General features: G+C 38.6%; 1 protein-coding gene across 3 annotated transcripts in view; it reads right to left on the minus strand.

Annotated features, from left to right (window-relative positions):
• Zdhhc15 (zinc finger DHHC-type palmitoyltransferase 15) overlaps window positions 1–11,671 on the minus strand; it is a 91,361-nt gene extending 79,690 nt beyond the window's left edge. Inside the window, exon 1 of one of the 3 annotated variants that reach the window (XM_051179191.1) lies at window positions 11,426–11,671. In XM_051179191.1, the coding sequence (XP_051035148.1) occupies window positions 11,426–11,561 (136 nt within the window). In that variant the 5' untranslated portion in view covers window positions 11,562–11,671. The remainder of the gene's footprint in view (window positions 1–11,425) is intronic. The other 2 variants (XM_051179190.1, XM_051179189.1) reach the window with 2 other exon arrangements.
• Window positions 11,672–23,457: the final 11,786 nt, after the last annotated feature.

Raw genomic sequence — 23,457 nt, forward strand, 5'->3', positions numbered from 1 at the left:
AAAAGGGAGAAACATTACCAATGTAAATCTCAATATGTGAAGCCAATATCACCTCAGTAACAAATCTAGATGTGTTCCTTCTCTCTTTCCCACCCCCAACCATTCCCACCCACTGAATTTACATTTACCTGATGAACATAAATACAAAAATTCTTTCTTAAAAATTTTCATTAATTTTTTTCTGGGACAGGGTTTCTCTGTGTGGCTTTGGAGCCTCCCTGTCTTGGCACTCTCTCTGTAGACCAGGCTGGCCTTGAACTCAGAGAGATCTGCCTACCTCTGCCTCCCCAGTGCTGGTATTACCGAGTGCTGGGAATAAAGGTGTGTGCCCTCTATTTCTTAATAGAGAAAAATGGATGGTGCAAAATACGTAAACCGATAAGCATAGTACAGTGCATAAATAGACGCAGGAACAGAAATAATATGATCATATCAATAGATGATGAAAAGGCCTTTCACAAATTCAGTGTGCCTCCATGATAGCCCCAGGAAAAACTATGAATAGAAGGGATATACCTCAGTATAATAGAGGCTATATACAACAAACTTATAGCCAACATAATACTAAATGGGGGAAAATATGAAAGTGTTTCTTTTAAAATGAGAAAAAGTACCCATTTTCTCCAGTCTTAGTTAATAATATTGTGCTTGAATTCTTAGACAGAACAATAAGGCAAGAGGAAGAATAAGAGCAATACAAATAGGAAAGAAGGCAAATTATCTCTGCTTGAAACCATATGAAACTCTACTTAAATACCTTAAAGAGTCCACAAGAAAACTCATGCATATGCTATTTTCAGCAGTGTAACAGGACCTAAAGTTAACATAGACAGACTGTAGTTTTTTTCTTTTTGTGTGTGTTCATGCAAGTGTGTGGAAGACAGTGGTCAACCTTATGTTGTTACTACCCACCTTGGTTTTTTGTTTTAGTTTTAGAGGCAGAGTTTCCTCATTGCCCTTGAGCTTGCTAAGTGGGCTAGAATAGTTGGCCAGTGAACCTCCAAGAACCTGCCCATCTCTATCCACAGCAGTGTGAATACAGATGTGCATCACTGTGCTCAGATTATGGCGACTGAACTCGGATTTCAGGATTATACAACAAGCGCTTTACCAGTCCACCAACAGCCTGTCTATAATGAAATTAACTCGGTGAGAAGAAATCAGGAAAATGATTCCAATCACAACAGCTTCAGAAATTTAAAGTTCCTAGGAATAAACTAGCCATATGAAAAGACTGCTACAGCCAAGTGTGGTGATGCAGGCCTTGAATCCCATACTCAGGAGGCAGAATCAGGTGCAGATCTTTGACTTCAAGGCCAGCCTGAGCTACAAGGCAAGTTTCAGGACAGCCAAGGCTACAGAGAAACCTTGTCTAAAAAAATTTTTATAAAAACAAAAACAAAAGACGTCTGCAATAGAAATTTAAGACATTATAAGATGGATAGACCTCCTATGCACATGGATTGGCAAAATTAATATTGTGAAAATGACTTCATTATTAAAAGGGATCTATAGATTCAATAAACCCCCAATTCATGTAAAAGAATAAAATTAGCTTCCTATTTTTTTTTTTTACCCTGCAAATCTGTAACTGCTAGAGGAAAACACTTCAAGGTATAGGCATAAGCATAGACAAGGACTTCCTGAAAAGGATCCCAATATCACAGATAATAATCCCATGCATTTACAGGTGGGATTTCATGAAATTAAAAATGTGTATAGCAAAGGAAACAATCACCAGGGTGAAGAAACAGCTTACAGGAGGGAAGGAAAATATTTTCTAACTATACATTAGATCAGGGATTAATATCTTCAATCCCTGAAGAAGTTAGAAAATTAAACTTCAAAAACTCCAAATCATGCAATCAACAAATGGGTCAAAAAATTTAATAACAAGAAATGCAAAAAATATTTTCAAAAGTGTTAAAAAAAAATCTTAGCCTCCACAGAAATGTAAATTCAAACCACTTTGTGAGTCCATCTGACTCCTGGCTGAATGGGTATTAGCAAGGAAAGAAACACCAGCAAATGTTCTCAAGGATTGGGGGGTGGGGGGTTGCATATATCACTGGTTGGGATGTAAACCAGTGCAGACACTATGGGAACCAGAACATAAATTCCTCATAACAAACAAACAAACGAAAACAAAAAAACAAACAAACAAAAAAAAAAAACCTAGAAATAGAAAAGGAGGCTACTCTGAGATGGAGTGTCTTCCTACTTTCCTCAAGTCCAGGCTTGCATAAAAAATATGTCTTCTCTGCTAATCTCTTGCTTGGCAGTTTCAGGAAAGCAACAGGAAACAGAGCCTACAGGTTTGAGCAACAGCTTTGATGGACTTCAGCCAGAACAAGAACCTCAGAAGTTCAGGTGACACAGGCCTTCTTGGTATCCAGGAAAAAAAAACACTTTAGAGAAAGTGGCTGAAGAAGCTATGCATGGAGAGTCAACACCATATAAGATCTTGAGGAAACCCTGGCACCTGTCATGACAAGTAGTAATCCCTTTCTCTAGGCACAACATCTACAGGAGTGGTTTTGCTGATCTGTCTGTCTGCTTGTTTGTTTGTTCATTTGGGCCTTTGTTTGGAAGAGTGATTATTTTGCCTGATTATACTAAGGCTTGGCACTTCGGACATAGGTCTCTTTAGATTTGGGTTTAATTATTTTTCTCACTTTTCAGACACTCCTACCATTTGGACTCACCTGGGTCACTAAGCACCAGTTTGTGTGAGGTAAGCCATCTTCACTGACTAAGGCATGACTAGCCATTTTTTTTAAGGCTTGAAGTTATTACTGTCATGGGGTAAAGATTCAGAGAGCCAAAATTCCCAGGAAACTGTTTTCATTTCCATTTGAATGAATGTTAAGGAGATCTCTATGATAATTCGTGTAAGCATGGGGAATACTAAGTCTAGCTATCTGGTCCTTTTATGAACCAAGGTGAAATCTGAATTAATATGTCCCTTCTTTTGTGTCATTTCAGATGTTAGTTTTTTTAGTCTGTGGTATTGAACCTATCTTAATGCACACTAAAATTGCTATTTTTAGCACATCTCACAACAATGAGAGGATGTTGTTTTCAGAGAAACTGGTGGGAGTTAACATCGCCATATTAAGTGAATTACGCCAGAATCATATGCAGAATCTACATTTAACAGTATATCTATCTATTTATGCATATATATGATAGGGAAATCAAAGTGTGTAGGAAAAGGAGGTCAAATGGGGGAACAAAGGTGAAAGTGGGAGAAAAGAGATACCCCATGTTTCCTCTCATATGTAGAATCAAGTTATATATGTGTGTAAACTGTATATGAGCATACCAAGACTTGAAAGCAGAGACTACTTAGAGGAGAGGAAGGGGACCAACAGGGGAGGGAAGGGGAAGGGGGGACAAGGGAAGATAATGGGAAGCTGAATATGAACAAATTACAAAGAGTGTATGTACGAAATGTCACACTGACACTCACTACTTTGTATACTAACTAAATACTAATTATATAAAGCCTCAAAAATAGAACTAACATATGACTCAACATTACCAGTTTTGGGTATAAACCTAAAAGAATCCATGTTGGCATACCACACAGATACTTGGCATTAATGTTTACTGCACCATTTTTCATGATAGCCCAAATATGGATTTAGACTATGTGCTTATGAACACATGAAAGATAAAATGTGATAAATACACACACGAAATGGAGTTTTTCAACCATAAAAATTAATGAAATTTTGTCATATTCAAGAAAATTGTTTGACTGTGTTAGGTAAAGAAAATTAGTACAGGTTTCCCCTCCTAGAATTAACTACATGAAAGGAGACAGGAGTTACATGGGGAGGGAGAAAGGGTCAGAAGGCAAGGAAAAGGGAGTGATGGGAGGGGAGGCAAATATCACACATATATGACACAAAAGAGGGACTTTTTAAGGAGAGAAAGGAGTCAAGGAAGAGGGAGGACAAGAGAGGATAATGTAAGTGACTACGCACAAGGTATAATTATATACATATATGAAGATTTTAGAATGAAACTCATCTTGTATGCTAACACATTTTAAAGAAAGAAAATGAAGAAACATTTTTTAAAATGGAAAAAACTTGAATTTTTTAAAATATTTCCTTTGTTTTTTGAGATTAGGATTACATCATTTACTTCTTCCCTTTCCTTCCTCCAAACCCTTCCATACACCCCATCCCTTGCTCTCTTTCAAATTCATGGCTCTTTTTTTCATTAATTGTAGTTACATACATATGTGTGTGTGTGTGTGTGTGCGTATGTGTGTATTCCTAAATACATATATGCAACCTGTTCAGTCTGTATAGATACATTTCAAAGAAAATATAAAAATAGTCAAGTGACTAAAATATGCACAACATGTTTACTTATTTAGGAATGCAAATCAAGCCACAAAAGATATCATGTTACACTATACCAAGGCAGTCAATTTTTTAATGGAAAAAAATATTGGTGATGATGCAGATAATTTGAAACCCTTTATCTCTCATTGTTAGTAGAGATGTAATATGGTTTAGTCACATTGGAAAACAGTTTAGAGATTCCTCAAAAAGGTACCAAACAGTTCAATCATTTCTATCCTTCCCTCTGGTATATATTTTTAAATACTAGAATATACACACACACATGTATATAAAATCATTACCATACAAATCTTCATAGTAGCATTGTTCCGAACAGAAGAAAAGGTAAAACACCATCCCAAATGTATAGACAAACTTTGGCAAAGACATAGAGTTGAATATTATTAATCTATTAAAGGAATAGTTTCCTGTTAGATGCTGCAATGTAGGTAGATTTTGAAAACATAATGCTAACTCAAAAATGTCAGATACAAAAAGACACACAGAGAGACAGAGACACAGAGAGATGTACTGTAGACTAGGCAAGCAGAGCCATAATATAGATCAGTGGTTGACAGGGTAACAGAGACTGGAGATGAAGGGAATAGGGAGTTACTTCTCTTTAACTCCTGCCAGATACCACCCTGTGATTCCTAACTTAATATTCTTTTATTAAATAACCCACTGACTCTAATTTGTGCTATCCATACACTCATGGGTGTGGTGAGGCCCCCCCCACGGGATTGGTGGACTACCAGGTACCACACTCTTAGAGAAAACTGACTCTTGCTCTTCTGGAAAGGGAGTTATTTTTTAATGTCTATGTGGTTTATTTAGGGGGTAAATTATTTGGGAATTACACTGAAGTAATGGCTTCACAACACTGTAAATGTACTAAATGACTGAATACTTTAAAGGGGTTGTGTTTTGTCATATAAAGTTTAACTTAATGAAGTGGACACTATCATTTTTCTTTCTTATTAAATATGTTAAGCTTCTGAGAGGAACTGACTCTAAATCCTTCATGATTATTTATTTGAAATTCAAAGGGGAATAGCGATGGTTTTAAGATCAAGTTTTATTTTCAAGCTTGAAACTTTCAAGGCTTTTAAATTGTTTGATACAAAAGTCAAAGGAATGCATTATGGTCAATACAAAAACAATGCAAGCTTTTATGAGGGAGGTAGAATACTTTATACTCGTATTAGTAAAGTAAGTTGACACCTAACACACTCAGATTCTTTCTTCTTTTTTAAAAATAATTTCTTTTTATTTTATGTATATTGGTGTACTGCCTACATGTATGTTTGAGGGTGCAGGATTCCCTGGAACTGGAGTTTACAAACTGTTGTGAGTGCTGGGAATTGAGCCCTGGTCATTTGGTAGAACACCCTGTGCTCTTAACCCCGAGCCATCTCTCCAACCCACACACTCTTTTTCTTAAATAATTTATTTAACTTTATTTTATGTGCATTAGTGACAGATCCCCTGGCACTGGAGCCACAGATAGCTGTGAGCTGCCATGTGGGTGCTAGGAATTGAACCTGAGTTCTCTGGAAGAGCAGCCTGTGCTCTTAATCTCTGAGACACCTCTCCAGCCCACTAGCACTCTTATAATGTGTTGTTAACTATAGTGCATGCTTTTCAAGCATTACATTATTTAAACTTTACAATAGCAATGCTTGGTGCAGAGCAAGTACTAATCAAGTATTTGTGGTATGAATAAACAACCATACTAGTGAGATCCATATGAAAACAATTGAGGTTGAAAGACATCCTAGATCTTCTAGCTTGTAAAAGCAGAATTAGTAAAAAAAAAAAAAAAAAAAAAAAAAAACTTATAGCCCATCTGATATACCTACAACACAATTCCTGCACCTAAGATTTGGAAATCATTACAGAAGAGGGGGTGGAAAGACTGGCAGAGACAGAGAACAGGAAGTTTTCTGTGAGATTATGTCTCCTAGAAAAGTCAGAGAGGCTACAAACATGCATTCTTATCAACAAGATTGCCTAAATGAGACTTGAATAAGCATGACAACAATAGACATGCTAATATGGAAGGGGGGAAATCTCATGGGGCCTCAACCCTCGACAAAGAACTACAGCAACTAAGGAATGCTGAGAACAGGAGAAATTGTCTTCCCCAGGGAAGAGCATAATGGATGGTTGGGAAATACAGCATGGTCAGCCCTGAAAGCATATACACACAACTACATGATACAGACCGAGCAGGTTGGACTTACATATTTGCAACTATGTGTTACAGCAATTAAGGAAAAGAGCCATGAATGTGAGACAGTGCAAGGGGGTGCATGGGATGGATTGGAGGGAGGAATAGGAAGGAGAAAATGATGTAATTATTTTATAATTAACCTACTATAAACAAAAATGTAAGTATAAAATTATCAACTTTAGTTTCATTTATAACCTGACATTTAGGAGAGATGAGGTTTTCTTTGGAAGAAAGTTAGTTCTTTAATATTACTTTTCAAGTCCTATCAAACCCCTAATCTATTGTTTTTGTTATATTTGGTAAAGGGGTGGCTTTGTTATCAGGTAGGCTTGACTTCCAGGTCTCAACTGTAAAGTAAATGTAAGTTTAGGAAATTTTGATTCATCATTTCTGAAATTCAGGTCATACATTTGTTAAAAGATTGTAAAAAGAAGGACCAACAAGAGGTCTCAATGTGGAAGGGCATTTGCCAAGACTGAGGGTCTGAATGCAATCCCCAGAACTCATATGATTGAAGGAAGTAATCAAGCCATGCACTTCTTCTGACTTCCACAGCATACTGTAGCATATCCCTCCAAATACCACACACACACACACACACACACACACACACACACACACACACCTAATTTAAAACTTTACAAAACATTTAATATTATAAAGTGAAGATGGCATCATAGAATGGTAGAGCCAGAAACAGAAGTCAAGGCCACTTATTTTATTGATTTTTATTTTGGGGATGGGCTCTACTTATATTATAGAGGCTTATTTTGAACTCCTAGGCCAAAATGATCCTCCTATCTCAAACTGAGGCTCTTTGCTAGGCTTACCCTAGTTTAAATAATGATAACTGATATTAAAAATGCTAAAAAAAAAAAAAACACTGTCCAAGCCAAATAAAATACATTTTCAGGTTATACTGGGCCTGTCCATCACAAGTTTGAGCTCTGTGCTAGTTGAGAGGAAGCAGCATGTTAGGATAGCATGAACTGAAGGATCATATTGCCTGTGTTGCCATCCAAGTTTAACAATTTACTAACTCTATAATCTCAGATAAACGAGGTAATCAATTCATTCCTCAGTTTTCTTGTCATCAAATTGGTCATAATGATAGTATGTACCTCGTAAAGGTTAAGAGTACTCTCTCTCTGTCTCTCTGTCTCTCTGTCTCTGTGTGTGTGTGTGTGTGTGTGTGTGTGTGTGTGTGTGTGTGTGTGTGTGTGCTTACTCAGAAATAAAGCCTAGCATATGGCAAGTTCTGCACAAGTGTGTTTACTAAAGCAAAAGAAACCCTAAGCTTTCTTGCAGTTTTTAGTATGACATGACTAAGAACTTATAGAAAGCCAATTATATGCACTGATTTATTTTGGTGGGGGGTTGTAAAACAGGGTCTTATGTAGCCTGGTTTCAAACTTTCCATGTAGCTGTGGATGTCCTTGGACTCCTGATCCTGATCCTCTTGACCTCTACTTCACAAGTACTGGGACTACAGGTGTGTGTCACTTCACCATACTATTTGCACTGATTCTTGATGTTACTTCAGTTTATTGACTCAGTTCACATATATTGCACAGTGGGGATAATAATGGTACCTACCCTCAATAGCTGTGAGGATTAAATGAGGTGATATATAGGCTGTAATTATAGCTACAGCAATGACAGCATTTTTTTTTTTTTTAGGGCACAAAGTACTATGTAAGAGTTAACTCTCATCATTACTGATTTCTAACATGATTTCTTGGTGAACTCATTTAAGTCAGTACTGAAGGGCTTTAAAGTAGGTTTAACAGTGTGGACAATGTGGTATTGTTCCGAGGAGCAGTGTACACACAGTAACAATGGAGCTGAACTTTTGATCCCTTAGTTAATCATTCAAAAAAGCCAAAGTGGTAAGGTCTGAGAACAAGACAACTTCCCAGTCACTCTATCACCTACTTAATGTACCTTTATATCAGATTGAGATGAAGAAACAGAAAACAGCTTAAATATCTATCCATGAAAGCAACAAACGAAACTTATTTTAAAAGTTTTTTTTCCCCTGTATTTCCATAACATCATTAAGAAGGCCAGAAAAAAAGCCCAATCTTGATGTATAGAGTTGACTAGAAGGAAGTATTCTATCAGAAAAACAGGGTCACTTCTTGCCTCCCTACTTCACCCAAATCTGTGTAGGAGTAGTGTAGTTTTGCCAAATATGTAAGAGAAAGGTGTTATAAGTGTAGTTGTGTCCTGGGGCTGAAAAGTAGCATGGTAACTGTAATATTTAAGGTGAGATGTTAAGATATGTGCGGAAATAAATGAGTCATGGGAAGGCAGAGTTGAAGAGATGTTTGATGGAATGAGTAGGAATACTAATGGGGTGGCATTGAGAACCCCACATTGAATGAATAGGGGAGACTACACATCACAAGTCTAAGGGTGCTAGCAATGGGATTCTAGTATTGAAGTGATAATAGGTATTAATGAGATCTCATTTTAAAAGATATGGGGACTCTTTAATGGCTTCTGAGAAATTTCTGTTGGGAGGAGAAAAGATATTTTATGAAAACTAATTAGAGTTTATGAAAATATTATAAGGCCATATGTAATAGACAGAGGACTGGGTGGGGGGGTCAGAGTCTTGGATTTTGTGCTGTGAAATAATGTAGAATTTTGAGTTTGAAAGCACAAGACATATGGTGAGAACCATACTATAAATAAAGAAGGGCTAAAGTGATTATTGGTGTGGCAGGCCAGGACATAAGAAAAGGCGACATCATTAAAAGGGTTGATCTAAAAAGAGGAGGAAACCAGAAATGATATTCCCATTGGAAAGGCAGAAAGTGTTACAAACTTCAGCAAGAAAGAACTGAATTTTCCAGACTTGAGAAGGCAGGGGGTAAGTACACTCCTAGAGGAAACAATGCCAAGTGCCAGAGACAGATAGTGATAGAATGTGGTGGGAACAATGGAAAAACACTGGAAGAGGAGAGTGTTTCTCAGAAAAGATAACAAGGATAAATCAGGGTTAGAAAAGGAGAGGCTCATTATGGTTATTGAGAAACCTGGAACTAGGGAAATTCTCAGAAATCCACAGCAATGGCCCCAGATAAGAATCTAAGCAATAGTGAAGAGGTTATCTTAAATGCCCTTCCCCTATGAGATTGATGACTACCTTATATGCCATCCTAGAGCCTTCATCCTGTAGCTGATGGAAGCAGAAGCAGACACCCACAGCTAAGCATTGAGCTGAACTCCTGGAATCCAGTTGTAGAGAGGGAGGAGTGATGAACAAAGGGGGCAAGACCAGGCTGGAGAAACCCATAGAAACAGCTGACCTGAACAAGGGGGAGCTCACTGACTCTAGGCTGACAGCTGGGGAAGCAGCAGAAGACTGAACTAGATCCTCTTAATGTGGGTGACAGTTGGAGGGCTTGAGTAGTCTGTGGGTTCACTAGCAGGTGAACCAGTATTTATCCCTAGTGCATGAACTAGCTTTTAGGAGCCCATTCCCTAAGGAGGGCTACCTTGCTCAGCTTACAGGAGGGAGGGCCCCGGTCCTGCCTCAATGTGATGGGGCTGACTTTGTTGATTCCCCATGGAAGGCCTAACCCTCTCTGAGGTTGGATGGGGGATGGGGTGGAAAGAAGGTGGGAAGAGTAGGAGGAAGGGAGGGAATGGGAACTGGGATTGGTAGATAAAATAAAGATTGTTTTAAAAAGAAAAAATAATAAAAATAAAAAAATCCAGCACCAACAACAAAGGGGGGCTCTTCAGTGGGATATGGTAAAAATTGTGGGAATTCTTTGAAGTCTAAAGAGAACACTCTAGTATGAGATTATAGTGGGTGAGACATGATCATAATTTGACAAAGCAGGGTCACTGGTTCGATGTGTCAGAAAATAATGTGGGCCGTCTAATGGGAAGGAGTTGAACGCTTCACAAAGTGGAACGGGATGAGGCTGGAGGACATCCCAATGTAGTACAATTGGCTCTAGTATGAGAAGTGAGTGTTGTGGAGAACCCCCACTCTACTGGAACTCTGAAAAAAGAAAAGGCCCTCAGGGAAGGAAACAGGAAGGCTTATAATCACTGTGCTTAAATGTGAGATAGAACAGCATACTGCGGGGGGGGGGGGTCATAGGAAGGTGAACATACGAAGCATCTGTGTGTGTGTGTGTGTGTGTGTGTGTGTGTGTGTTGCGTGCATGTACACACGTGTGCACTATGGGATCTCAGGGAAGGATGGAGGGATTTCACTGTGTGAAAAGTGAGATACAACAGAATGTGGATGGAGATGTGAAACACGTCAGCCTGTGTATGAGGTTTGCAGAGAGAAAGTATGGATCCCAATGTGGTGAAAAGGTGAGCTAATATGAGAATACAGGAAACATTTTTGGATTCCCTGGTAGGGAATCCCCAGCACGGAAGGAACCCTAGTAGGAGTGGGAAATGGTGGGGCTCTTAGTTGGACGCATTGGTGGAGCGGGCACTTTAAGGACTTCCTCAATTGGTTGGGTGGGCTCAGAAGGAGAAGCTACAGCCTAAGTGGTTACCCTGCGTGGGTAAGGGGGGGTGTCCAGTGAGAAGAGCCAGGAAATTACCATGGGTAAAGCAAAGAAATAGGAAACCCTAGAGGAGAGGTGGTGGCGACGTGGTGGGACCCTCGTGGGAAGGCGTGTGGGAGATATTGTGAGAAGCCCAAGGTTGGCGACTGGGAGTTTTTCCGGGAGCGAAAGGAAAACCGCAGAGTGAGGGCTGAGCGCAGTGGGGACATCAGTGGGAAGGAAAGAGCAGCCGATTATGCTGGAGCATAATTTCCCCACTTTTTGTGCCCAGCCCCACTTACCCAGGCAGAGTTCAAAGACGTAGGCATAGTAGGACCAGAGAACGACGAGGACAATAACGAGCACTGGCACCCAGGACAGTACCCGGCGGCAGCACCTCAGCCCCCCAGACAGAGCCATCTTCCAACCCCGCCGCATCTTCGGCTCGAAGATCGACCGAGCAGGCCTGCTGGCGCTGGCCGGGAACTGCCTGGGCGGCGGCTGGGAGGCGGCAAGGCGCGCTGTGCGGCGCTCCACTGCCTAGCCTGGCGGGAACCGTCTCCTTGCCGCTGCCACCTGTGGGGCTGTGCTGCCCTGCGCGCCCCGCCTGCCCCAGTAGGCGTGAGTCCCGGCTGCAGGAACCGACCTTGATGGGGCAGAAGGTGGTCGCCAGGCAGTCTAGGCCGGCGGGCTCCGAGGGATTGCGGTCCCTCCCCTTTCCACCTTCCCCCCAACCCCCAACCCCTTGCTCTTCTCAGCTTGCAGGGCTGGACCTCTGCAAAACTGTGGCGCCTAAAAAATGTGGGTCCGCCCATCTGCCTTTACTGCACTGCGTCCACCTAGTCTTCAATCCCCCTTTCCTCTCTCTTTCTTCCCGTCTCTCCTTTTCTCTGCTGTCCCAACCCCCAACACACAAGTACACAGAACTGTGTGAAAGATGAGCACAGCACAACAGTAGCACCTCATGAATTAAAGGTCATCCATCCCCATCCTCCCACTGCCGCAAGAAAGGTATGCTTAACTTGCAGTGCTGCAGTCGCTGCTGGGGTAAGTGTCTAGACAGAGTACTCCTCCCTTTCTGTCCTCCCTGCAGAGTTAGCCTAGTATATTTTCAGATAAACACAGTGGTGCCTAAATCAAGCTAGGGCCACAATGATTCTGTGCTCAGGGAAAGCTATAAAAGTAGTGTTTAATATAAGCTTTATTAATAAAGGCATTTTTCAGGCAAAAGAAGATGGATGACCTTTCAAACCAGAACCGTGTTTGAAAAGGCATGGCAAAATTCCAAAGTGTTCCAAGAACAGCTGTTGTACCTTGAGGAGAGTTTATGTGAAAAGGAGAGAATGGGAAAGAGGCTGAAAACAGAGGCTGAAGCCAGGATAGGAAGGCCCTATCAGAAACTGGAAACACTGTTATGTAAAGCAGAGGGTGAACAGTAGGCAAAGGTTTGGAGGCAATAAAGTGACGTCACAGTGGTGTTTTTGTAAAACAATAGGCAGGATTTCTGAAAGGAAGATGGCCTGGGGGCAGGGAGACCAACCAGGAGACAGTTTCATTCAACAAATATTTTGGAGCAGTTAGGTCAATTTTAGCATTAAAAAGAAAATTGGCAAAACAGGATTCCACCAAAAAGCTCATGTTCTCAACAGGGCAACAGGTCATTGTTTTTAACACAAGTACAATAATAGATGTTTGGTAGGTGGGCATTTATGTATTTCACACTCATCGTTTAAATGATTTCCAAAGGTCTAGTACATGAAGAGATTATAATTTTGCTGAGACTCAGTTTTGATTTAGATTCTGTGTGACTGCTGTGTGGGAGCAAGAGGTTTTATAAGGCTGTTTTGTGTATTTAATGTTTGGTTATACATGCAATAATGTTCCTGAAGTGACAACAGCTTTATTGTTTCTTTTCAGATTAAGATAAAGGTTGATGTTACTAAAGTAATAATGCAATGAAATGCAGAGTATATTTTAGTTACAGTATTTAATAGCCCGATAAGTACTTTAGCCCTGAAGTTCTGACATGGATGCTTAAGATTACCATTAATCATAGACTTGAGAATCTTAGACCATATATCTTGAGACTGTTGTGTCTATTTTGTTGAAATCAAGTACCTTTGTGGAGAAAATGATTAAATGTAGATGAAATTCTGAGCTGAATACTGACTAGCTTACAATGAAGATAGCAAGTTTAAAGTGGGGGTTTTGGGGGAAGGAATTCCAGGCAAAGGGAACTATATGATGGTGAAGATGTAGAAAACTTTATGGCATATTTGAGGAGACTGCAAGAATCCTGTGTTGTTGGAAGGCTAATGTCTTGATTCGTAGTTTGACAGCAAGAGTTTGGGCATTAGTGGTTGAAGAGGTGGCTTAGTGGTTACAAGTGGTTGTTGCTCTTCAAGAATTTGGTTCCTGGCATCCACATCAGGTGCCTCCCACCTGCATGTAACTGTGTCTCCCTGGAGCTCTCATGCTCTCTTTGTGATGTCTGTGAGCACCTACACACACACACACACACACACACACACACACACACACACACACACACACTTAAATTTAAAATGAAAGACTTTGGGGTCCAAAGCAGGGGATGTGGAGAGGAAGAAGAGGAACATGGAACTGTTTGGAGGAAATAAACAATACAATTTGTTAATCTTTTATAACAATTGAGAAGGGAGATAAATCAAAGCTAACTGCCAAGTTTTACCTTCAGTGGCTAGAAGAACAGTGTCGGCTGGCACCACCACCACAGAGGCCATGGTGAGAGGAGGAGGAGGGTTGGGTAGAGAAATTGAAAACTTTCATTTTTGGTCGTGATGACCTTTGCCTAGATTTTCATTTTCTAGTGTAGCCTAGGCTCTAATCAAATAGTTTGGGGTGAGGACCTGGTAGAGAAAGTTCACATTCAGATTAGCATGGATGGCTAAGAATCAGAGAGACAAACCAAGTTCAAGAATGTATTGCAAGTTTTAGCAAATGGACCAAATATGGACCACTGACTTGCTTTCCTTCCTTTTTCAAGAGCCTTAAAGCATAGTGGTGGCTGAGAAGTCCTAGAGATCAAGGTGCCAGCCAATTTAGTGTCTCATGAGTATGTGTTCCAGCTCAGAGAGAACACTTTTCAATGTCTTCACATGAAGTATCTGGGAAGTACCTGGGGTGGAAATGTCTCTTACTTTAACACTAATCTCCTTCACAAGGACATAATCTTTTTCCAGTGGTTTCCTCCTCTATTTTATTTTGAATTTATTGATGAGCATGGTGGTACATGGGTGTGATCCTAACACTTAGCAGGTAAAGGCAGGAGGATTGGGAATTCAAGTCCATTCTCAGCTGTATAGCTGATCTACACCAGTCTCAGGCTCGGTTACTTGAGACCCTTCATCAGGCAAAAAATTAAACATTTGTTTAGCATGTGTGCACATGTGTACATGTGTGCATGTGCATGTGCACATGCCATACTGTGTGTGTATGGAAGTCAGATAACCATATACAGATTAGAATATGGGTCCTGGAAGTCAAACTTAGGTTTTCAGGTTTGGCTGCATTTGCTTTTTACCTGCTGAGCCATCTCCCAGATCCTATCCTATTTATTGACTAATTGGACATACTGTTATATTTTGTAGAGACAGTTTCTTCCAAATACACATTGTACTTTGACTATATTAACTTCTTCTGATTTCCTCACTTCAATTTATATACCTACAAAGAATTATAGGATCTACTAATGAGGAAAAAACATGTGGTATTATCTTGATGCATGTGATTTAGTTTCTCTTAATATGAGGCTATCCCGTTTCATCAGGTTTTTTAGCAAATGAAATTATTTAATTTTTCATGACTGAATAAAACTCCATTTGTTTATATAGACCACATTTTCTTTATTCATTAATCTATGGATTGATACCAAGGCAGATTCCACATGTGTTCATATCTGTATGTGGACTTTAAAGGACAACCTCAGGTGTCATTACTCAGGTACCTTCCCTTTTTTGTTTGAGACTGGATCTCCCATTGGCCTGGAATTTCAACAAGTAGGCTAGGCTAGCTAGGAAGTGAGCTACAAGACTGTCTCCACCTCCCATCTTGCCATTTCTGGTTATCTGCATATCTGACGTTTCTGTGTTCTGAGGATCTGAACTCACAGACTCATGAGTCAAGTGCTTTCCGGATGAGTCACCTTCCCAACCTTGATTCTATAACTTGATTGTAGTGAACAGTACTATAATACTCACACATGTGCAAGTGTTTCTGAGGATGTTTACTTAGAGTCCTTTTGGTTGTCTAACAAGTAGGACTATAGGTGTGACATGTGGGAGGGAATTCTATTTTTAGTGTTTGGGGGAACCTCAGTATAGACATCCATAGGGTCTGGAACAACTTAGATTCTTGCCAACAATCTATAAGTGTTTCCTTTTATCCATATTATCACCAGAACCTTTTTCTTTTTTACATATAGATCCCAGTTCCCTCTCCCTCCTTTCCTCCCTCCTTCTTTCCCTGTCTCTCCCCCTCACATGTATCCTGACCACTCTCCCCTCCCACCCACCCCACTCCCCATGTAGGGTGATGCCATCTAGGAGGGGTCATCTAAATCTGTCAAGTCATTTGAAGTAGGGACTAGGACTTCTCCCCTGTCTCTAGGTTAAGGGAGGAGCACCAGAACATTTTTATGGTAGGCATTCCGAGTTGAGTAGGGTAGAATCTAATGCAGTTTTAATATGCACTTTGCTAACAGCTAAGGATTGTTGAAAGGCTTTTAATTTTCTTATTTTTGACAATTTCTTATTTGTATCATGTATTATGATATCATACAGACCCTTATTACTTTTTCTTATTTCCCCAACATCTACTGACCCACTTTTTTCTTTTCAACTAATCTCTCTCCCACTTTTTTTTTTTTTTTTACTTTATAATACAGTCATGTTTTACATGTCAATCCCAGTTCCCTCTCCCTCCCCTCCTCCCCTGTCCCCCCCACCAACTCCCTATCTCATCTCCTTTCTGCTCCCCAGGGACGGTGAGGCCTTCCATGGGTAATCTTCAAAGTCTATCACATAATTTGGAGCAGAACCTATAGTGGCTAGCATGTGTGGTTATGTAAGTCTGTTGTATGTGTTCAGAGCTTCTGTGTGTTCATGATTGCAATAGCTACCCACATCAATTCCAGAAGACAATGTTTTATTACTTTCCTCAGTCTCTGGCATGTACAGTCTTTCCAGCCCCTCTGCTGCATTGCAGTGTTCCTTGGGCCTTGGAGGGAATTGTACAGATGTCCTGTTGCTTACTGTCAGAATTTGAACAAATTATGAGTATCTGCTCTAAATATTGTATATTATATTTTTTAAAAAAAGGTTTTAGTGACCAAGGCAGAGAGAAACACTAGTCTGTAAGTATAAACATAAACATTTTGAAGTTAGTTTGACCCCACACCCATTTAGTAAAATATTCAGTAGCAGATTTATCCCTACAGCCTATGTCCACCCTATCTATATAGTTTTGACCAGGTTTATAATATCAGATATGTGTTTTTATTTTTGCACAACACACTCAGGAAAAATGATTACCGCCAGAACACTAATACCACTATCGCATCCATGGGAACATCTTTTCTGCATACAAGATCTATACCTGCATAAGACTATTGATGACTTTCCCTGCCACTGCAACCTTCATAACACTAAACAGTACTATGAATTGTTGTGGAATATTAGCTGAAGATGTGTTACATTCATTTATGTAAAGGTGTGTTGCATTCTTTTCTGTTGCATTTCTTTAACTCTATGAAACTGTGTTGCTTGCCTAAATTACCTGATTTGTCTAATAAATAGAGCTATAGGCAGGGCTTCCAGGCAGAAAGAATAAATAGGGAAGAAGAAGAGAGGAGGTAAGAGGAGGAGGAAAAGTAGGAGGAGAGATGACTCCAGGGGCCAGACACCCAGCTACATAGCAAGCCGGGGAGTAAAAAGTAAAGAAAGGTTTATAGAGAAAGATAAAAGCCCAGAGGCAAAAGGTCGACAGATAATATAAGAAAAGCTGGCTAGAAATAATCTAAGCTAAGGCCAGGCATCATAAGAAAGTGTCCATGTGATGATTTGGGAACTGGATGGCAGGTCCTCCAAAAGAGCAAAGAGTAAACTAAAAACTAACTACAGTGAAATGCTAGTCAGTATGGAGGAAGCTTTGTTGTGAGTAGGCTTTCCATGCCCGCCACCACCGCACCAGCCCCAATAACACACAGAGATGCTCTATTTGATAAAATGCTGTTGGCCAGTTACTAGTGTTTCTTATTGGCTAGCTCTGTCTTAAATATTAGCCCATTTCTATTAATCTAAGTGTTTCCATGTGGTCTTATCTTATGGGAGAGAGGGGACTGCATTCTCTCCCCATCCTGCATCTTGAAACTCCTCCCTACTTCCTCCTCTCTCCTACTAGTCTCCTAGTCCCACCTATCTTCCTTTCCTATTGGCCAACAGTGCTTTATTCATTAACCAATAAGAGAAACATATTTACAGAGTGACATCTCCCATCAGGAGGAAGCTTTTAGCTAAATTCCAGCCTGTATTCAAGGTGAGTCCTGTATCTAAAGGCCTCTTTAGAAATAGTGTCTAACAGTCTAGTTCTGTTGGGCAACCAAGAGTAATGGTTGTTTTAGGATGGTTATGATGTGCTCCTTTATTTGACTTGAATGTATTTTGCTGAGAAACTTTTCATCTATGTTGAATATTTATTTGGTTTTGGTGCTACTGGTTTTACAAAAGGAGCCTGGTATGAGAAGAGTTGTTAGTTCCTTTTTATATTTTATGGCTATTAGTAATTCATCTTTGGATGACTATTTCATTATCTTGTTTATTTATTGGGTCATTTGATGTTTAGATTTTTTTAACTTTTTTTTATTTTTATATTTTTGTGAACAGTGTTTCTCTGTGTAGCCCTGGTTGTCCTAGAACTCACTCTGTAGACCAGACTGGCTTCAAACTCAGAGATCTGTCTGCCTCTGCCTCCTGAGTGTTGGGATTAAAGATGTGTGCCACCATTTCCCAGCTTAATCTTTTTATTTATTCTAGATTATTACTATAATCACATGTATAGCCTGTAACGAGTACGGTTTTTCTGCCTGCCGCCGCTGGTCTTGACCCGCCGCCACGCCGCCAGCCCCAAATAATACACAGAGACTCTGTATTTGATATTATCCTGTTGGCCAGTTACTAGTTTCTTATCGGCTAGCTCTATCTTAATTATTAACCCATTTCTGCTGATCTATGTATTTCTCTTACCGGGGAGCCGGCGACATACTGCTTTCTTCAGACTCTCCATCTTGACTCCTCCTTACTACTTCCTATTTCCTCCTTGTCTCCTAGTCCCTCCTATCTTCCTTTCCTATTGGCCAACAGTGCTTTATTATTAACCAGTATGAGAAACATATACAGAATGACATCTCCCATCAATAGCCAGCAGATTTCTCTCCCATTCTGGAGGCAGTCTCTTCATTTTAAGTTAGTATACACAATAAATACAAAGTTTTGTTCCAGCTTTTTAATACATGTATGTCATTATACTATGTTCTGATTCATCTCACTCCCCCACTGCATATAGCAATCTCAATGATCAGTTATTTACTGGAAGGGCTCAAAATATATCATTCCATGTTTTGGGCACTGTTAGAGTTGCTAATGAAAGACTGGGTGTCATTCTTAAGTTTATCTTTGTGGGTGAGTTGACATTTTCCCTTTGAAGCTATTAGTATTATTTATTTTATTTGTATTTTTGACATCTTGAGTATGATATCTTGAGGAGACATTCTTCAGTGTTTATGTATATTTGAGTTTCCAAATATATATTGTGTTTGTTTTCCATTTTTCTCTAGATTTTGGTTTTTTTTCTGCTATAATTTCTGTGCCTTTAGTTTTTTTTTAATCTTTTTTGTCTTTCCTATATTTATTTAATAAAATTGTTATTTAGTTTGGTTTCTTGTTTGTCTAGAGTTAAGTGTAGCATTTTGTTGATTTTGTACTCTATCTTTGATATTTTTTCTTCAGTTTGTTCAGATATTTTGGTGATGATTTCTACTTTGGTGTACATTTGATTCATTGGGGTTTTCATTTTTAGCCTTTTTTTTCTGCTGAAAAACTTTTTCTTTGCTTCATTTTTCTTCCATGTTACAGGATTTATTGTGCATAACTCTGGTTTTGTTGACTTTTTCTTCTCTATTGCTGACTTGCTGCCCCACTTGAATTCATGTACATATTTATATCTTCCTTGAGGTCATTGATCGTTTTTACTAGTAAAATTGGAAATCTTCAGTTTCAGCATCTTTGAATTCAGTGGTTGAGAAGTTATGATCTTCTGAAGGCATGGCTTATCTTTTTCGTTTTTTTTTTTTTTTTTTTTTTTTTTTTGTGTGTGTGTGTGTGTGGTGGTTTGATCTGCTAGGCCACTTTTGTTTGTGACTCTTCTAATTGAGTTACCTAGTAATTTTCTTATTTATTTGGAGTATTTAAAAGGATATTTCCATAGAAATATATCTTTTCACATATTTCTCCTCATACTTCCCTGTACCATCTCCAGACAGTTTTACTTCTATTTTATGCCACATACTTGTACACAATTTTAAGTATCTTTGTGGATTTAAGATTCACAAATGAGAAAAAACGAACTTGTCTTTTTGAGACTATTCACTAAATTTTAGATTTTTCTAATTGTATCCATTTTCTTGCAAATGGCTAAACTTCATTCTTCTTTATACCTGGCTAAGATCCCATTGTGTATGTATACCACACTTTATCCATCCCTTGGTTTACAGACACTGAGACTGGCTTCATAACTTAGCTTTTGTGACTAGCACTACAATAAATGTGGATATTTTATGAAGTCTGTAAGATTTATGTCTAGAATCATTTTTATGAATATCGGTGTCCTGCTGTTCTAGCTCCACTTGTTAAAAACACAATCTTTTTTCCATTGTATTATATTTACTCTTTGGTTCAAGATCAGTTGAGAATATTTATGTGAGTCTATATATGAACTGTTTAGTTGTTCTGTCTCTGACCAATACTACCCTGTCTTGATTACTGTAGCTTCAAAGAAAGTGTTGATGCTACATAGTGTTATTCTTCCAAGGTGATTCTTCTCCTTCGATATTGTATTAGCTATTCTGGGTCTCTATAAACTTTATAACTGCATTTTGTACCTATTAATAATTTGCTGCAATTTTCATTGTGAACACATTAAATGTATTAATTTAATTGGCAAGGACTGACATCTTAATGACATTCAGTTTTTTATATGAACTCGATGATACCACTCCACTTATTTAGTTCTAATTTTCTTTGTAGATAAGTTTTGGGGTTTTCTTCATAAAGAGCATGTATACATTTTATTAGATTTATACATAAGTATTTAATTTTGGACAGCACTAATGTTAACAATATTGTGGGCTTTTTGTTTGTTTGTTTGTTTGAGTCAGGGTTTCTTTGTGTAGCCCTGGCTGTCCTGGAACTAACTCTGTAGACCTTGCTGGCCTCAAACTCAGAAATCCTCCTGCCTTTGCCGCCTGATGCTGTGATTAAAGGTTATGTACCTCCACCACCAGGCTGAGATTGTGTTTTCAACTTGACTTTTGTATATTAACCTTGAGTCCTTTGACTGTGCAATGCATGTTTATTCTAATTTTTGCTGAGTCTTTCAGATTTTCTGTGTAGATAATTGTGTCATCTTTGAACAAGGACAGTTATATTACACAAGTCTCAATTAGTATATATTATTTTGGGGGTTTTTTGTATTATTTTTCTTAGTGGGAAAGATTTTTACTTCCTTATATAATATAATGTATAGATTTTGGAGTTAATATTCTTATCGAATCAAAGAAGTTCTTTGTTCCTTCTTTCTGTGTGTTTTCCCCCCACAATGAATGGGTGCTGAATTTTTATTAAATGAATTTTCTTCATGTGTTGATATGATTGTGCATTTTCCCCTCAGACTATCAATGTGCTGGGTTAATTTAGTTGATAGTCAATTTTTTTCTGCCTTGTATATCAGGATTATCATATGTTATTGAGGTGTATAATTGTTTTTATATCTTATGACATTCGACATAGTAATATTTTATGAGGGATTTTCATATCTAAGTTTCTGAGAGATGTTAGTATATAGTTTTGTTTTTTTCTTATTTATTAGCATAATATTTTATTGATTCTTTGGGAATTTCTCATCATGCAACTGATCACATCACACTCACTTCACGGGCCTTCGATGTCTGCCCCCTTCCTAACTCGTCCCCCAAATTTTTAAATAGAAAAATAATGAAAACAACAGTCTAATTTATGTTATCTATATACTCACTGGAGCATGATCAAACTCTCAGTGGCCTGCCCCTTCAATAGAGGTGGGTTGATCCCACACCCTCATCAGAAATCATCAGTTAGAGCTACATTTCAGCATTCTTATCACACTTTTGAAGAGGAATACAGATCATGAGCTTCCACATGGTTTCCAGTGACAGCACACACCACAAACATGTTCCCAGCCACAGGAGGACCATGGATCCAGACAATGCCCTCCAAGGCCTTCCTGACCACAGACATCAGCATGGCCTTTGGTGATACCATGAGGCACAGGCATCAACACAGACCAAGGCCATAGACCCAGACATGGCCCTCAGTGGCAGCAAAGACCACTCAAATCAGATTATTAATTTTTATTGAATTTCATTAATTAATATAGATCTATTCAAATTGTATTTCTTCTGAGAGTCTGTGTAATGCTGATTATCAGCTTGACAGGATCTGGAATTACCTAGGAGACACATTTGTGAGGGATTATCTTGATTTGGTTCATTGAGATGGGAAACTCCACCTACTCTGAGCAGCATCATTCCATGAACTGGGTGGGATACTGGACTAAAGGAGGAAGGTAGTTGAGCATAAGCATTCATGGCTCTCTTCATGACTGCAGGTGCAATGTGAATAGTCAACTCAAGCTCCTGTCACCATGCCTTCCCCAACATAATGGATTGTACTGTTGAATGTTAAGCTAAGATAAACTCTCCATTAAGTTGCTTTTCATCAAGAGCATTTAATTAGGCAAAAGAATAGATAACTAAGATACAATCCATATCACTTATGTTCTCAAATTTGTTACCATATAACCCTTTATTATCTCTTAAATGTCTAAAAGATCTATAGTGGTATTCATCTCTTGCATTTACAGTAGTATCAATTTGTGTTCTTAATTATTGTGTTTAAATGGTGTATGATTTTGTTAAATTTTCTCTTTGGTTCCTGTTTTCAGTTTCACTGACTTCTGTACTAATATTTATTGATGTCTTTTCTTCCACTTAGTTTGGATTTAGTTTCCAAAGTAGGCTTTAAATGTTAATTTTAGATCTGTTTAATTTTCTATTATATGTACTCTGTGCTATGGATTTTCATTTAAATTTTGGTTTTACTAAATCTCACAGATTTAATAAGTTACATTTTCATATCTATTTTATTAAAAAATGTTTAATGAATTTGTGACTTCTTTGGTATGGGTGTTATTTAATCTCCACATTTTGGGGATATTTACAATCAACTGTTTTTTAATGACTTCTTTTTGAAAGAGACAATGTGATGCTGTTACCCAGAATGGCATCAAGCACTTGGGCCTAAGCCTCCTGAATAGCTTAGATTACGGACATGTGAATTACATGATATCCTGTATGTTTTACTTCTAATTAATTCCACTGTGGTCTAAGAGCATATTTTATGTGACTTCTAGTATTTTTTTTAAGTTTTAATGCACATTTTATAATGTAGAATGTGTTCTGTCTTGGTGAGTGTTCCATACGAACTTTAAATGAATGAAATTGTCTATGGTCCATTATATCCAGTTTTGTCAGATTTGGGGGATATTTGCCTAATTTTCATCGTGGAATGCTACTGTTTAGAACATGTCAGAGTTTGGACTTTGGATCAATGATATTCATCCTGAATATGACATCATGGAATGGGCACCCCAATCAAATCTATTGTCTTTTTCCCATTTCTTTGTTATAAGAGCACTGGGATTTAAGTTCTTAGCAAGTTTCAAATGTACAATAGAATATTACTTAAAATAACTATTAGATTTCCAGAAGTTATTTGTCTTGGATAAGTAAAAATTTTGTGTGCTTTGAGCAACAACTCCCCACTTCTCCTTTCTTCCTGAGACAAAACCTATTCTGCTTTGTGTTTGTAAAAAGTAAGAAATCCATCCAGAATACAACACAGATGAATCTGGAAGATACTATCCTGAGTGAATCCAACCATATACAGAAAGAAAAAATGTTTCTTGGTCACTTGTGTCAGAATGT

Source organism: Phodopus roborovskii, unplaced genomic scaffold (genome assembly GCF_943737965.1).
Source record: "Phodopus roborovskii unplaced genomic scaffold, PHOROB, whole genome shotgun sequence".
Classification (NCBI taxonomy): domain Eukaryota; kingdom Metazoa; phylum Chordata; class Mammalia; order Rodentia; family Cricetidae; genus Phodopus; species Phodopus roborovskii.